This window comes from Motacilla alba, chromosome 20, assembly GCF_015832195.1.
Source record: "Motacilla alba alba isolate MOTALB_02 chromosome 20, Motacilla_alba_V1.0_pri, whole genome shotgun sequence".
Lineage (NCBI taxonomy): Eukaryota > Metazoa > Chordata > Aves > Passeriformes > Motacillidae > Motacilla > Motacilla alba.
In genome coordinates this window covers 13,629,603-13,647,261 of record NC_052035.1, presented here as the reverse complement: position 1 = coordinate 13,647,261, position 17,659 = coordinate 13,629,603, and the positions used below count along the sequence as shown (strand labels likewise).

The following is a 17,659-nucleotide window of genomic DNA, read 5'->3' as shown; positions in this document are numbered from 1 at the left end:
ATAGCTCAGAGGTGGGGTTGAGGAAAAACCCACCCACAGCAGCCTCTGGTTTGGTGATTTAGAAATTCTCTTCAGGGTTTAAAAAATGTGGAGTTTATTCTCAGGGGGAATTACACTCCAGTGAACACAGGGAGGCAATTGTGGATTATGCAACAGTTGAGTGAACTCTTGCAGATAATTCAGCCTTTTTAAGCACTCAAGTGCATTGAGGGATGTACCTTTGGGTGACCCACGAGTTCCTCCTGACCTCCATCCCCGTGCACCTGGGCCTGGAACACGCAGCCCTTGGCCAGATGGTTGGTCCATAATTGCTTTGTCTCATGTGCTGTAAATTCACGTTTTGCAAGGTGTGTTCCAAAAGCTGTTTCTCGGCTGGGATCCTTACAGGTGGCACTTTAAAATGTAGCAAGCACCCAATCCTACAGAACCTGCTTGTCACAGAAAATGGCACAGTTTGCATGCGACCTGTAATGACAGTTGCTAGTTGAAAAGAAACCAGAAATTCAGCTTTATCTTCCACACTTTGGTTGCAGCTGCCATCAACTAAATCTCTCTCCAAGGGCAGATGGTGCCCTGTACAATGAACAATTTAATCTTTAGGAAACTTTGCCAAAAAATCCATTTTTTTTCCCCCCTCCAAGAATAGGCTGTCAATAACATGTGCTCCTAAATACATTGTGATTTGATGGCTAAACTTTATTTATAGGAAGAAATAGAAGTTAAATGTTCCCTGTATTTTTTTTCGTCTTTCCAAGTCTGTGATTCTTCCAGACACACCTGAGGGACCAGGTGAATGTCACCCCTTTGTGCTCTGTGTCACTGTGCCACCTCTTACTGGGCTCAGGGTGAAATCTGGGCCTCTCTCTACACAGGTGGCACAAATCCCTCTCTTTCCAGCAGCCCAGGATTCCACTGGGTCTCTCTGGAGCCACGGGGAGCTGCAGCCCCAGTTTTGTGTCTGACCCATCCACAGCTTCTCTGGGCCACCTGTGGCAGCACCTCCCCACCCTCAGAGGGAAGAATATTTTCCCAATATCCAATCTAAACCTCCCCTCTGTCAGTAGGAAGCCATTCCCCCTTGTGCTATTACTCCAGGAAATTGTCTCTTCCCACCTTTCTGTTTGGCTCCCTTCAGGACTGAGCTCCTTGTCCCTCCTGCACCGTTGCTGCCTCCCTGCAAAGCTCCAAACAATGGGGGGAAGCATCATCCCATGCAAGGTCTCTCAATTCTTGCAGCTGGGTGTTAGAGCAGTTAGCTCTGCGTTCAGGCAGACACACCCCAGCTAGAGCTGAGTTCCAGCCCGCATTTCCTTCCTCTTGCCCCACACTCCCACAAGCTCAGACCTGAAATGTTTTCCACGCTTCCCTCTCCGCGTGGCTGATGGCTGGGGGTGAATGGACAAAGACTGGTGGCTCCTGCAGGGACATGGGTGGCTCAGGGACCTGCTGGTGACATTGGTGGGCTGTGGGACCCTTCGGTGTGCAGGACATGAGGGATTGTCCCTGCTGGCATCACACGGAGCCTCTGCCTGCCTTTGGTGGGTGCTGCACCCCCAGCAAGGTGAGAACTGAAAGATTTGGTTTTCATGAGGGTTATTCCTACCTCTCCCCAAATGTTTTCCCATCCTATTAGAGTGTGTTTGCTGAAGCAAATGTGTTCTGTTTATTTATTTAATGTGCTGTTAAATGACCTTCTGGAAAGCTATTCCTGCCACGAGGCTTTAAAATGGATGGGCAGGCAGAACTCCAGGGAGCATGCTCCTCCCAATCAGGATGAATCATTCCAGTAGTTACTGTTTAGATTGATATAATTTTAGTTATAATTATGGGTAACGAGAAGGCGTTTAGAGCCTGTAACATTGTAATTCATGGTGAGAGGAGTCCTAAATGAAATAAAATATATCCAGATTTGCTGTTTCCCCCTTTCTAGGTACTGTGCACGTGGCATGGTTCTTTAAGGAACAGATTTTGTGCTGCTGCAAAAATCCAGCAAAAGTAGGTCAGAAATGACATCTAGAGATAACATGTTTGGTAACCACAAAGGGCCTGTCTGTGTCTTTCTATGTGGCCTTTAAAGAGTCCTGCAATTTATTGTGATAGGTACAGCTGCAGCCTGGAAAAGTTTTGATCCATAGGCTCCCATGGACTGTGGTGGGTGGATCACAGAGGAATATTGTCATTTTTGTTATCCCATTGCATAAATAGGAGCTGGAAATATGATATTAGCAAAGATATGGAAATACAGAGAAGATGTTATAAATACTTGAAGCTGCTGTCATCTGCCTGGCTCTGGAGTTCCATCCCACCTCAGCCTGAAGAGGTGGCAGAACCCAAAAATCAAATGGTGACAGCAATCCCCAAGAAAAGGACTTGAGATTCTGGAAGGACCTCACAGCACCTTGCAGGATCTGAGGGGGCCTGCAGGGAGGCTGGAAGGGCTCCTCACAGGAACTGGAGAGACAGGACAAGGGAGAATGGCTTCACACTGAAAGGGGGGACATTTAGGTGAGGTGTCAGGAAGAAATCCCTCCCTGTGAGGGCGGGCAGGCCCTGGCACAGGTGCCCAGAGCGGCTGTAGCTGTCCCTGAGTCCCTGGCAGTGCCCAAGGCCAGGCTGGATGGGGTTCGGAGCAGCCTGGGATGGTGGAAGGTGTGAAAGGGTGGAACAAGGTGAGCTTTAAGGTCCCTTCAACCCAAACCATTCTGGGATTCCATGACTTGAGAACCACCCCACGATGGGCAAGCCCTGGGAGGCCGCGTCACTCCGTCGGTGTGGCCTTTGGCCATGGGGAAAAGGGGACACTGCAGAGGGCAGAGAAGCACTGGGGTGGGAGGCGAGCTGGACACTGCTGTGTGAGCCGGGAGCCCAGCTCAGCTGAGCCCAGCTCAGCCCTGGGAGCTCCACGAGCCCAGCCCAGCCGGGCAGCGCCGCTGTCACCACCGAGCCTGGCGTGCCACGAGCTGCTGACACACCCTTGACAGGTGTCTGGGGCTGCAGGCGCCTTTGAGAGCTCCCATCTCAGAGGTTTCACAGCTGTGTTTTCCTGGCAATGCTGGGATGAGCAGAGGGAAGCTGTGCCATGGACAAGGAGAGGGAAGGAGGCTGTTAGGAGGAATGCTGAGTCCTGCCACGTCCGCGTTAAAATAGATACAGCTTTTTACATCTGTTGATGGCTCGATAATTAGTGTTAAATAAAAGCAAAGCTTCAGTATCTGCAACTGATATTTCACATATGCTGTACAAGACACCAGTATAATGAACACCCTCAGCCACGTTTTCAGAGCATGATTTAAATGGTGGAGTTTTCTTTATGGCACAGGGTGAGCTACATTTCAGCAAATGCCCAGCAAGCACCAGACTCTGCCCATCATGTGCTGTTGGAATGTGCCGGCTGCTCTGCCCTGACTGCAGGTGACAAGCTCTCCACAAACTCCCTGAATCTCTAACAGACTTGATAATGAAATACATAAACTATGACCCTTATTGATCAGGGCTCACACTAATTAATTTCCCAAAGTCCTGTCCCAGCCTGCAGTGGTATCAATAAAAAAAAAACCAAAAAAACCCAACAAAACCCACAAGGATGGAGACTTCAGTTGGCCAAAGGACCTTAGGGGTGAAGTATTTATCCCATGGAAATCAATGCCAAGTCCCAATTGATTTGACTTGTGCACAGATGTTACCATTTGTCAAGTAGGTGGACACTGAGCCTCAAAAGTTTATTTGTTGCCAGAGGAGTTTCTCATGGATCTTCCCTCTGACCACTGTGCCTCTGAAGCATCTGCCCAGTGCTAACAGTGTCCTCAAAGTTGTTCTGTGACAGGGAAGTGACCAGGGATATTGCTATGCTGGTTCAAAAGTCCCAGGGCCTTCCTCACAATGGCACAAAAAGAAAAGGAGGCAGGAGTTTGGCTTTTCATTTTTCCACTCCAAGCTTTATAAATATTTCCCACTGGCAGGGAACCAGTGCCCTGCGGTAACTCCAAAACTCCTTCCCAGATTTAGCACTTTCAGTGACACTAATTTGGCTTAATTATCCTAACGATGAGTCACCACTCCTGCTCTCAGCTGGGTCACCAGTGTCCCTCACCACGGCCACGGTGCCTGTGTCCCACCTCCGTGAGGGAGGCAGATACTGCAGGGCCTGCTACGATCCAAGGCAGGACTCAGCTGGGGTGTCACAGGGAGTTTTCCATCCTGGAAACCTCTTGGAAGGGTGAAGCCCAGCGCCTCTTCCATCCCCAGTCTCCCTTGGATCGTTTGCAGAGGTGATCCCACAGTGAGAATTTGGCTGCAGCGTTGCTGTGTGTCAGCTCCAGGCCCTACCACAGCAATGCTTCTGGATTTCTTTAAGATTTGAGCAGGGTATAAACTGGCACAGCTCTGCCCTTTTGCAGTGAAAAATAATAGCTTTGCAAAGCGAGAATAGCTCTGGAGTGTTACCTCTGAAACCTAAAGGCAACATCTTAAAGTGTCAACATGGATTGCTTTTAATATCTTTTAAGTGGGAATAATGATCCAAGGTATTCACCACAATTTCAGACTGGCTTCCATGCATCCTCAGTTGCCAAAAGTCTCTGCGTTCAGCTGCCAAAACCTCCTCTTCCCTTCCAACAGTTTCTCCACAGCAGGTCTGGGTTGCCAATGCAAAACTCAGCATCACTGTGAAAACTGAAAAGGTGAAGATATTGTAAACCAAACCAAATTATAAACTAACTAGCATGATGTCAATGGACTTTTTTGTTTTCATATGGAATTTTTTGAAAAGCTGAGTTTATTTTACTTTAAATAAAGCTGCTACTGAATTTCCAGTTGATTTAGCCAGAACACAGAGAACACACTGCAGGATTTGAGTTGTGTTTGCTGAAATAGCCATGGCCTTGAACAGATAATATATTTTTCAGTAACATATTTCTTTGCCCACTGCAGGTCTTTTTTTCCTCTGTGCTTTCTCCAGATTGACTTTCACTCTACTTATTGCCTGCCTCATTTCTCACCCTATTTTTCCAGTTGGTTTTTTAATACTGCTTTCTTCGGTATCTTTCTCCCAGGTAATAAGCAAAGCAGAACCCAACTTTGGGCTGAACTTTTAAACCCACATCTTGAAATTAAATAAAACAAGCCCCTTCTGTCTCTGTGTAGCAGCAGCTTCACAACTTGAGTCACTTAGCACTTTTAGCAGCTGCAGGATGGAAAAGGCCCATTGCAAGATGGTTTTTAATGCTGGGAAGGTGCCACAACAAGTAGGAACAATGCAGGAATAGCCGGGTAATAGACACTGTGTGGGTACTGAGATGTCCAACTCTCCATGAGGGTTTCAGAGCGTGTTCTTGGCTCTAAAATTCCAAGTTTAAGGAGCATGGGGGAGCAGAGTAAGGGGCTCAGAGACCAGGCAGAGCCTCAGCACCAGCTGGAGTTCACCCACTGAATGGTTCCCTGCACGGTTGTGGAACCAGGGTTCCATCCCCACTTGTGAGTCCTGGCTTGCTGTGAGCCTGTGGGTGCACAGAATGAAGCAGAGCTCATTTGCAGACATTTCCACGGCTGGAAGTGCCTGCTCAGAGGTGTGGCTGTCACCAGACCGTGTAATGTGGCTGTGTTGTTGTTGTTGTGCTTGCAGGACGAATGCCTTAGTCCAGCTCTCCAGCCCAGCTCCGCGCCCGGCCCCGCGCGCCACCGCGGCCCTGACATTGAACTCACAGCAACCCGGACCGAGGAGGCTGCCAAAAAACTCCTGCTATTCTTCTTCATCCTCACTAACAATTTGGTAATGAAGTATTGATTTCCACTCCCCTGCTTATGGACGATATTAGATTTTCATTGATAAACTGCACTGGGGCTGTCTGGTCTCCACTGTCCCTTTTTGCTGTCACTAAAACAAAGTGCCACTGAAGTAAGATAATGACTGAGAACATTGATGTACTTATTTCGTCAATTTGTAACACTTGACAGGAAAAAAAAATTCTTCATAGTTTAATGTCCAAGTGTGCTACACAAGATGCAGTCACATTGGAAGCTTTACTTTTCATGGTAATGTCCATTTCCTATTTATAACCCCTTTGGGATAGTTTGTCTAAAGGAAATGTTTCTATTCTGTGCAGCTATTACTGTTGCACCTGGGTTGCCCAATCCAGTCATTGCACTAGGGATCAATACATCACAGTAAGTACAAGAATTATTAAGTTAAAACAGATTCTGAGCCAAAAAACCTCTGAACAATGTTAATCTTCTGTGCAAGTTGTTCAAATAGTTATGCTTAACCATGTTGCTGCCAAAGATTTGTTTGAAATGGATTATTTTCAGTTTGTTTTATTCCTCAGATATAGATATATATTTAAATCTCCATTACGGTTTATGACGAGACATATGGGATGGAGGGATTTTTAAACAAAAGTACTATTGTTAGATTATTGAACATTATATAAATATAGATATATCTATATATAAATATCACTATATAAATATCTATATATAGATATAAAAGAATAAAAGTAGAGTTCCTTTCTCAGTTAGGTGAGTGTAAATCTGAAGCTCTGTTGTGGTCAACAGAGTGACTTTGGATTTGTGCCACCAAAACTGGGATCAGAATCTGGTGTCCGAGCTCTGTCCGGCCCGGCCAGCACCACGGCCGTGCCTTCAAACCCACCCGACCTGGGAGAAGGGGGCTACAAAAATGGCAATTTCAAATTTGTGCTTGTAACTTTTTTCATTAAAACTTCGAGGGCCCAATTTTAATTTGTGGAATATTCACGTTAATAATGAGATCTAATTAAGACATCCATTAAAAGCCCGTTAAAGTTAATTTAACGTAAAAATTCCAATAGAACTGTATTAGATTTTCTCCATTAAATTAACGTTATGGATTTTTAACGGATGTCTTAATTATACATTATTATTAACGGGAATACTGTATTACACAGATTAAAATCGGGTCCCAAGTCAACTCCCAGAATCTTCCAGGATATGCCAATGTCACGAGTCCCACTGTTCCTAGTGCACTGCTTGGAAATCCAGGCGCAGCCCTGCTTGCTCTCGCTCAGAGAAAACAACCTCCAGTAGACAAATCCATCTCTGCATTTGACGATGAACTTCCCCCTATTCTCCAAGGAAAAATAAGTCTGGATCAAGTTGTAAATCGCTATTCCGTGGCAAATGAAATATTCAAAGTATGCGAGGCACAAGTGGAGAAGAGGCTCTTTCTCAAATCAGAAAGGGCTTTGGAGTGTCTTTTGCTGTTGTTTTGTTCGTGATGTTCAAGGATATAATTGAAGTGCAGCAGTCACAAAATCAGACTAAATACGTTCCCCGCATTCCCTGTGGCCTGTGCAGAAGGGCCTGGTTTGGCACTGCTTGGGAAATTTTGACATGATCCCTAAACTCAACATGGAGGAGAAAAAAAGGCCCTTCTTATTTACCTCCTAGGGAAAGTGTTGCCCTTATGCCACATATAATAGCAAATTGCTTTTTTTATGGCATGCATAACCTAGATGGGAAAAAATATGGCGCTTGAGGGAAGGAGGGAAAAAGTAAATGAAGTTCCAGGAATGTCATTCTGAAGTAATGAGGCATGGACAGAAAATATACCCCTCACATCATCGGATTGAGATGGCAGTCGAAATAGCTTCATTGAAGTGTCAGCACTCATCCATCAATCAATCATCCACAAGGAAAAATAGCGACAGTACAACGGGGCGGCTTTTATGGGATTTACTCATGGGCATAGGGAATAGCAGCTCAAATGTAGTTCTGACATGAAAAGCAAGGTGCTGATATTATTTTTTATGATGGGAGGATCATAAAGTGAATTGAGAACAGTGAGGTCTGTCTTTGCTTAACCTATTCAACTGGAAATGAACGGAGCTCAACTGGAAACGAGCAGAGCCTTCAGATGGGTTAAGATTGAAGCCTGCACCGTGCTGAGCACCGGCCATCGACAACAAAATTCTATTAAAGGAAAATCAATGCATTAGCATCGAGCTCCTCAGAAGCTGTTAAATTGCACAGCCTGGGCCAGAGTTACGAGGTGAAGTTGCACAAGGTGGGGCCTGTGGTGCCGACCCAAAGGCCACGAGCGCCGCAGAAAATCGCCCGGGGGAGAAACTGAACGTGTGGCTCCTTTCCCTGAGCTTCTGGGTGCAGGGAGAAAATACTGGGCTGCTGGCAGCATGTGGCAGGTGAAGCTCCCGGCCCTGGTGCTGTCACTGCTGGGAGTTGGCTGGTTTTTAATTGGATTCTCCATGCAGGGGTTTGCACCTGTGGCAAGGCCAGGCTGTAGGAATTCCCACACGGGGAGCTCTCAGGAGCCCCTGCCCACAAAAAGGAGGACTGGGGTTCCCAGCCAGCCCACAGCACCCGGAGCTGGGGCTATCTGGGGCACCAGCTGCTCAATTTTGGCAGGAAATTAGCTTTATGGTGCCCTCAGGCTGAGCAGAGGGTTCACGGCCCCACCCGGGACCCCGGAGCTGCAAAGGCTTGGGGAGATTTTGGAAAGGCCAAAGCCCCTGAGGGAGGTCAGGTTTTGCTCAGGAGTCCCCACTGTGTGGGAGCAGGTGCTCTGTTTAAAAATCTGGCCACAAACCTTTATCACACGGTGCTAAAGCTTGATCATTTTGCCTGCATCGCTGTCCTCGGGGAACGTTTTAGGTACACATTTGAATTAAGTGATTTTTATTTTTTTTTTACAATACGATATAAAGAAGGGAAAATGTACATCTCTCCTCTCTTTTCTCTGTACGAAACTGGATGAGTTGATAGTTTTTCTGTCATATAAATCAGGTAGCACAAAAAAATCATTGCATCTTTTCTCTGTTGTCGCTACTCAATATCTATCGTTCTGACTTTTATTCTTATTGGAGATCATCAAAACATTAATTAAAAGCCTGGTGATCAAACAGCCGAATATTTATGATTCACGCCCTTGCTTATTAACAAGTGGCATATTGATACACCACATATCCAAGCTGTTTATGCTCTTGCACTGAAATAAAGCAGGAAGAATTGTTACCCTCACACACTGCTTTGAAAGATTTATTCAGAAACCAGAGCTCCCTTCCTGCCACCATCCATGTCAAAATAAGCCATATCACCTGAAAAAAAAATGTTCTATTTTAAAACAGGGAGATGTAATTAGCATCCCTTTGGGGCCTAATATGTGAGAATTTCAGTGGATCAGTCTCAGGTGTTTTTTCCACGTTTTTGTTACTTCAGCTGAGAGGGAGAAGGACACTTAACTTTAAAAATGGCTGTCATTAGTACAATAGTAATTGTTGGGTTAAAAGAATATCTTTGAGAATCTGCTAACAAACCTGCCCAGTAATTACTTGTCAATGCAAGTTATTATGGGTTTTATTACCTACTTGTAAAAGTATTTACAAGACTGACCTCCCTAGCTTTTTTAGAGATCAGGGAGGATATAAAAAGTCATTTTAAAAATCAATAATTATATATTAGCACGACAGGGGGTGAAGCCTTCCAAGCCAGCTTTACAGGCTATTGAGCCAACTCTCATGCATTCAAATGGCAGGATTGTTTCCCTAATTTTTGGCCTCTTTTTCTTTCCGTAATCATGTTTTGCTAAAGTGCCATATTTATTGATTACTTCATACCCACAGCTCAGCTCCTAAACCAGAAGGGGAAATTCCCACTGGGAAGCACTGGAAGCAATTCCATGCAGGATTTGCATGGAATACGAGCTGCCCCAGGTGACCAGGAAAAAGGAATATTGGGGTTTTGGGTGGCAGCTGCTGAGGGGACTCTGGCTCTGTGCAGGTCCCCTGGCCTGATTCAGCCGCATCCCAGACACTCAGGGTCATGCTGGGGGTGTTCTTTTGGGATCAAACCTGTGAAGAACAAGGGAATGAGGAAGGCAGCCTGATTTTTGGCAGAGATTGATGAGGTGGCTCTGGCTGGGCTGTCCCCTGTCCCCTGTCCATTTTCCATCGTCACTCCGGGGCTGGTGGAGGGAGATCTCCATCACACAGGGCTTTTGTCCTCACCAACAGATATACGATGCAATTTATATTTAAAATTCTCTCTATAAAGACAGTATTGATCACAGATTCCAGATCAATACGTTGCAATTACAGCCGGCTTTAAAGGCCATCTGTCCCCAAGCAGGAGCACCGATAGAGCCACTTCCATGGATTGTCAGCAAGCGCTGCTGGTGTGTGCCCACCTTCTCCCGGCACAGACATGTCATTTCTGCTCCTAGGAAGTTGGGTTAGGAATTATGGAGCTGTAACTCCTGGATATTGACCACCCCAGAGCCCCCAGACCAGCTCCTGGTTGGGTTTCACAGCAGGGTCAGTGACACTGGAGCTTTCCTCACTTGGGTTTTCTGCTCCCCATCACAATTTGTCCCACAGGTCACAACTTTCCTTGCCCTCAGCTGGAAATGCTCAGCAAGAAGTTCCTGAATTTCCCTAGAACTCAGAACAATTCCATAATGGTGCTGAAGAGTTTGAGTTGGCCATCGTGGGTGCAAACAGAGCCTTTTTTATGTCACAGAATCACTCAGGTTGGGAAAGATCTCCAAGATCATCAAGTCCAACCTTTGACCATTTGTGTCAGTTTGGACCACAGCGAGTGTAATACTTGTAAACATAACAAAGGAATAAAGGACATGCATCTGAAGGCAGATTCCAATTACATTTCATCAATGAGGTCTTGATTTGTCAGCACCTGAGCTCAAGGTCAGCCTGTTGGTTGATGGCCCTGGGTGAGCCACTGGGTTGTTATTCCAGAAATGCTTCCTGGGTTTTCTCTTTTTCTTCATTATTTCCTGCCGTGGAAACAATGTAGAATTCAGAATTCTTACCCTCCAGTTGTCTTCCAAAGGAAAGTGAAAGAATAAAATAATACAAATAATGGGTTTGGAAGCTGACTCAGCTTTGCACCCCACACATGCTGTGGCACATCCCCCCCCGATCCTCCCTGTAACCACCTCCCTCCCATTTCAGTCCAATGTCTGAAAACAGAGGCCAGATTCTGGGTGCATTTATTCCTGTGTAAATCCAGAGCCACCCTTTCAAACCCAGCAGGTTTACCCTCTGTCTACCCAGCTCCAAACGCCATCCTCGTGGTCCCAACCTCATATTCTGAACATATTTAGGCATTTTTCAAAACAAGTCCAGCAAACTTCAGTCCCTAGCTCCAGGCAAATTAAATCTCCTGCACTTGAGAAGGTTTTTAGTTATGTCACGGAGGTGATTGCAAAACTTTGATATTGATGTGCTCATGCTTGTAAAATTACACCAGTTGTATCACTATAAAGCACTTTATACTGGTACAGCTCCTTTTGCTCTGCTGGACCACTTTTATACCAGAGCAAGCACTCTCATCCCAGCATCCTTCAGCCTAGTGGTGGATTTTTTGCTCTCATTCTGCCAGAAGAGATGTGAAGAGTAGATGAAGTTTCAGACAACACTTATTTCTTGTACCAAAATGTTTGCACAATATTTTCTTGGGGAGTATTTTTAAAAGTGAACTCGCTGTACCACTGGACTTAACTGCAGGATAATAAACGTCCAGTTCATCATCCCTCTCAGCTCATGAAATGTCTTTAGGCCTTTGTAAAAAGCCCTGTTTGAGACAACAGATTAAACACTAATCCTGGCGGATTGCACAGCTCCACTTCACACCATCGAGCTGAGCAAACTTTTTTTTTCCTTTCCTTTTTTGATCTAAGTAAAGGCAACAAATTCTTTCATTAGATTCCTTAGATGAGATAGCAGGGGGGAAACGATCAGTGTTTCATGAAGAAAACAAAAATAACGTCTTGCAAAATGCAGCCACGTTAAAGGCAGGGAACGTTTTCCCCATCCCCACACGGCATCACACGTCCTCCCAACTGCCCGAAATGTGGGAGATCTCTGTGGGCAGTATTTTCACTGAGAAGCTGGTCCAGGTAACGTTTAAGAATGGCACATCTGTGTGCATCCAGGAGGACATGCAGGTGCTCGCAGACATTTCCACAGCACCCGTCAGACACGGGCACACGGGTGTGAGTGTGTTGGTGCATCCCTGCAGGAGCAGGCAGGGCTCCGGGGCTGAGGCAGCAGCTGGGCACTGCTGGCAGCAGGAACCTGCAGGGTGTGCAGGGCAGGACCTTGGCTCTACCCCGCAGCAGGTGCTGGAATGTGCAATACAGGTTGCAAAAGCTGACAAGCTCAACAGTTCTCATTTGGCTCAGGGTACTCCTCTGTCCTATGTCTCCGGTACAATGCGCCCTTTTGTCTTGTGCTCAGGCACCTCTTCTTAATCCTTTGTTGGTCTTTTACTCTGCGTGTTTGTTTTGGGTTTTGTTACCTGGAACACGTCGGCACGAACCAGGAGGGACCCACCCCCATTTCAGCCGTGGAGCACAGCTGGCCGCGCCGCTGAATCTGGATGGGTTTGCTCTGCCCCAGCGCTGCTGCTGCTTCCTCGCGCGCTTGGTGTTGGCAGCATCCTCAGGTTCCATCCGTGACCCGTGGTGTTAGCATCCTGTTTCCAAAACAATAAGGAAAATAAAGAATCGAAAGCTCATTTCTCTTTAAAAAAAACCCCACAAATGTATATACTCCAAATGGCAAAAAAGGCAAGATTAAACCCATTTTTTATATGAACAAGGCAGACGGGACTCCCCGCGAGGGGCCTGGCGGTGACTTTCCCTGGCGAATGTCTCGGTGCTCCTGCACTCATTTTGTAACCAGTGCATGCTGTATAGAACATATTGCCTGTAACTTAGAGAGGAGGGGGCCAAGCTGCTCTTCCTCGGGCACTGCAGCTTGTTTGGATGAAAAGTTGCGCCTTTGATGCATTTTTATACTGTACATATTTGTATATATTAACTATATTGCCATGGTATGAACACAGATTTTGTTATATTTGCTTGTTTCGGTTTCCTACAAAAAAAAAAAAAAAAAAAGGTCCATAACGGGGGATATTTTTTTTTTTTCCATAGAAAATACGCTTGTAATTTCTGTTTGTTTGTTTTCTTGGTCATCATCTTTTAATGGCTTATAAAGGAATTAGAGAGGAGCTTTTGGAGGAACTCGGAGAAGCAAGTCTGTGTTTGCATGAGACCTGCCCAAATGCTGGCTAGAAAGGGGGGCGGGGGGAAGAGGGGGAATCGAAGTCAAGTTTTGCTTTTAAAGCATGCTTAGTCCCATGGGAAACTCATACATGTACAATTATTCTCTTTGTATTTTATCTAATAGTGCCTGAATTATTTTTTTAATGTCTTCTTGGAGGAACAATTCATAATTGTCAAAATTTGAAACATTAGCTTAATTTTGTTTTCATGACCTCTCATTTCTTCTCCTTATTTATTTTGTTGCTGTTTATAATGGGCCCCAAGGCCATCTCTGACATTGCAGTGTTCTTCTTCCACATTAAGGATGTTTTTAAAATTACCGAGATTATTGAGCCAACAGGCTGCTTTAATCAAAACCATGTTTCACTTGGTTTGGATGATTATGAATGGTCCTTGCATGGAAAAAGCCCTTTCTGCTGGGAGGACCATACCATCTAGTGGCCCCAGAGCTTCATCACACACAGGCATCCTCCCCACATTCACTTTCTCCGAGCCTGCCTGGCAATTTGGCTTCCAATTATTTGCTTATTATAACTAACTTCAGCTAAACAAATTGATAATGTTAATGGCTTTTTTCCCCCCCACCCTCCCTTCAGCTGATTGCTAAATAAATTCGTATAATTTATACTAGAGGAGATTATTGCTTTTATTGTTTTGGGTTCCCCCAAACCAATTATTAACAATCAGGACTATGTATCTCATTAAATTTAAATCAGGTCAAACCTATTTATCTAAGGCCTTTTCTGATTCACAGGAAGATGACTGCATTCCAGAGCATTTAAGATGCATTTCTGTGTATGATTTTGTAGCATTGAAATCTATTTACGGTGATTTTTTTGTTCTGTATTTTCACCACGGTAAATACATTGTATTAAAAAAAAAATCCCTCAACTTTCCCACAGAAAACATTACTTTTTATGCCCAGGGATTTTTTTTTTTAATAAAATCACTGCAGTTTTAGAACTGTAATTAAAGCCCTGAATAATAGATCACACATCTTTATCTGTTGTGTTTAAAAGGGAAAAAAAAAAATAGCCCAAACTGTTCACATAATCCTGAATGCCTCATTTCCATAAAAAAGGTTTCTATACATATATTATTTACATTTTTAAACATGGTAATTCTTCCCTTTGTGGCATAAAATGTCTCTTTTCCACTGCAGCTACTGGAAAGCGAGCGCTCACATCTGAAATGTTATCGTAATTTGCATCAGGAAACCCAACTGCAGACATTAAGGACTTGGGTGTGTTCAATTATGATTTTGCTGGAGGCTGTCCCTCATTTTAATGCTGCACTCATTGAACTACCTTTCTGAAATCTAGCTGATATGGCTCGCCACAGACATGCTTCACAACATCATTAGCTTTGCAAATGGCTTCATTTCAGTCAATGCAGGCTTCAGGTTTTTTGGCCAATTGTAAAATGGAAATTTGAAAAGGGGAGGAAAAAAAAGGAAAAAAAAAAAAAAGAAAAAAAAACAGATGCACTTAAAACATGAAAAGAATTATTTATATGATAAAAATATATTTAGATTTTCAAAGCACAAGACTGAACAGAAGTGCTCTTTTTATGCTTTCTGAAGATGTTACTGTTAAAAGTCTTTCTACATCAGGCTTAATAAATCTGTAATGACATTTGATGGATTGATTTTTGTGTGGGTTTTTCTTTTCTTTCGTTCTTTTTTTTTTTTTTTTTTTTTGCCTGTCTTTCTCTGCAGAGAAAGAAAAAGACTGACCTGGAGAGGCTGTGGGAGTGAAAAAACCACAGGAATGTGCCTGGTTCAGTAAAACTCACACAGGATTTCTACAAGCTCTTGTCCCTGCAATAATAATAATTTAAAGTAAGAAAATGAGCAGGGGGAAGCAGCAGCCCCACGCTGTGTTGGTTTCTCCCAGTCTTTCCCTCTCCCTCCTCTGGCTGTGGGGTGATTTATGGGGTGGGGGGACACACCCATCCCATCCCATCCCATCCCGTTCCGTCCCCGTGCTGCCTCTGATCCTCCAACACTGACCTCTTCTCTCTTTCTTAAAGTGATTTTTTTTTTTAAAAAAAAAAAAGGAATATATTGCACACATTTCAAGAAACCCCTCTGGGGTAAAATAAAAAATATATATAGATGGCTAAAATAACAAATGAATCATAAAACTTCGAGATGGAAAAGGACTATTAGATCATCCAATTTATCTTGCTGTCTGCCAATACAGGTTTGCTCTGTTCCCCTGGGCTTTGTCGCGCCTCTCTGGCTCAACTCCAGCTCTGCCTCCTCTGCCCCGTCCCTGCCAGGGCCCGGGAGGGCTCGGGAATGTTTGACAGGGACGGGGCCAGACCCTGCCCGCGGGGAGGCTCACCTGCACTGCCACCCCAGAGACTCCGGAGCCCACAGAGCTGGGATTTGCTGGGCTGGGAGGGGTTTCACCTGCCTACGGCATCCCCGGGCTGTGGGGCTGGGATTGGGATCCACGGGGATCCATGGGGATCAACAGGGATCAGCAGGGATCCACAGGGATCAACAGAGATCAGCAGGGATCCACAGGGATCAACGGGGATCAACAGGGATCCACAGGGATCAACGGGGATCCACAGGGATCAACGGGGATCAACAGGGATCAACGGGGATCCACAGGGATCAGCAGAGATCCACTGGGATCAGCAGAGATTCACAGGGATCCACAGGGATCCACAGGGATCAGCAGAGATCCACTGGGATCAGCAGAGATCCACAGGGATCAGCAGAGATCCACAGGGATCCACAGGGATCCACAGGGATCAGCAGAGATCCACTGGGATCAGCAGAGATCCACAGGGATCAGCAGAGATCCACAGGGATCCACATGAATCAACTGGGATCAACAGGGGTCCACAGGGATCCCCCAAGACCCCAAAGAATCCCCAAAGATCCCCAGGGATCAGCAGGAATCCCCAGGGATCCACAGGGAGCAGCAGGAATCCCCAGGGATCCCCAAAGACTCCCAGAGATCCCCGTCCCCCCTGTGCCAGAGCCCTGGTGCCCCCAGGACAGCATTCCCAAATCCTGGGGACCCCAGAGCAGCTGGAGGCAGCTCCCCGCAGCCCGCAGAGACAGCTCTGATTTATTCCGAGGGTTGAACTCGCTCGTCTCCCTTTTATTTTTGTTTTTTTAATTATTGGTGATTCACTCCAGCAGAAGAACAAACAAACAAACAAATAAAATCAACCCTTCAGCTTCTCAGATGGATGCTTTGGCTACAGGGCAGCTCTGAAAGCTGGTTCAGTTGTTTTTTGCTTTCATTTGTTTTCTCTGCTCCTCAAAACTGTCTTGATTTAATAAAAGTTAAATGTTTTCATAGGAAAATCAGGCTGGGTGGTTTGTGATTCTTTTATGTACAACACGAATATTACATTATTCAACAATTCAGGAATAAATTTAATTCTGCCTCCCTTTGCTGAGCGTTTCACAGCTGGAATGGTCTGGCAGAGGGGCTGGGTGCTGAGGAGGGGCCCCCTGGCTGCAGGAGGGCACCGGGGTCAGGGCACGAGGCTCGGGGGCACAGCTCCAGGAACGGGGCAGGCAGAGAGCAGGGCCTGGCACCAGCGTGGGGACACAGCTCAGGGGGGAGGTGACACCTTCCTGGGACCAGGGAATGGGAGGGAGAGACAACAGAGAGGGCATGCCATCGATCCATGGAAATATCTCCAAGCAGTGCCTGGAGGGGCCGCCAGGCTCTTCCCGGGGTCCCAGGAACACCTGGGCATGAGCAACAAGGATGGGCACAAGGGATGGAACACGGTGGGATGGAACACCAGTGGGATGAGGAGCAAGGAACACAAACCAAACCAAACAGGCTGCACCTCAACGTCAGCACAAACCTTCTGTGGAGGGGGCAGAGCTCAGGAACAGCTCCAGGGAGGGCACGGATCTCCCCCTGTGGAGACACCCCAAACCCACCTGGATGAGTTCCTGGGCTGGGTGATCCCATCCCAGTCCCATCCCAATCCCCTCACAGTCCCATCCCAATCCCCTCCAAGTCCCATCCCAATCCCATCCCAATCCCCTCACAGTCCCATCCCAATCCCCTCACAGTCCCATCCCAATCCCATTCCAGTCCCATCCCAGTCCCATCCCAATCCCACCCCAGTCCCATCCTGTGGGTGTGTGACCCACGGTTTGCTCTGCAGTCTCCCAGCACAGAAGGGCCCCTGGAGCTGGTGGCCCTGCACACGCAGCCCCTGTCCCTGTCCCTGTCCCTGTCCCCTCTGTGTTTGGGGCTGTCCCTGGCCCAGGACATCTCCAGGTGGGTCTGGCTGAGCTTTCCTGGGAGCTGCAGCCCCAGGCTGGGACACCACAGCCAGCACAGGGCTCTGTCACTTGGAGATCCTTGGGAGGATTTGTGCCTGGGAAGATGAACAAACCCCTCTGTCCCCAGCCCACGGTGACCGCCCAGCCCCGCTCAGAGGCAGCTCTGGAGCAAACCAAGCTTGCTCTGGGCTCCAGACCTCAGGCTGCCCTCAGGGAGGGAGCAGCAACAAACATCACAAAAACAACCCAAAACCCAGCATCGAACATCAGGCTGCATCCAGTTTCTCCCTGCCCCTGGGAAGATCTTT

The 17,659-nt window shown here is 46.4% G+C and overlaps 1 protein-coding gene across 2 annotated transcripts in view; it reads left to right on the top strand.

Annotated features, from left to right (window-relative positions):
- TSHZ2 (teashirt zinc finger homeobox 2) overlaps nt 1-14,952 on the top strand; it is a 210,316-nt gene extending 195,364 nt beyond the window's left edge. For both annotated transcript variants that reach the window (XM_038159451.1, XM_038159449.1), the window contains exon 3: nt 5,621-14,952. In XM_038159451.1, the coding sequence (XP_038015379.1) occupies nt 5,621-5,622 (2 nt within the window). In that variant the 3' untranslated portion in view covers nt 5,623-14,952. The remainder of the gene's footprint in view (nt 1-5,620) is intronic.
- Nucleotides 14,953-17,659: the final 2,707 nt, after the last annotated feature.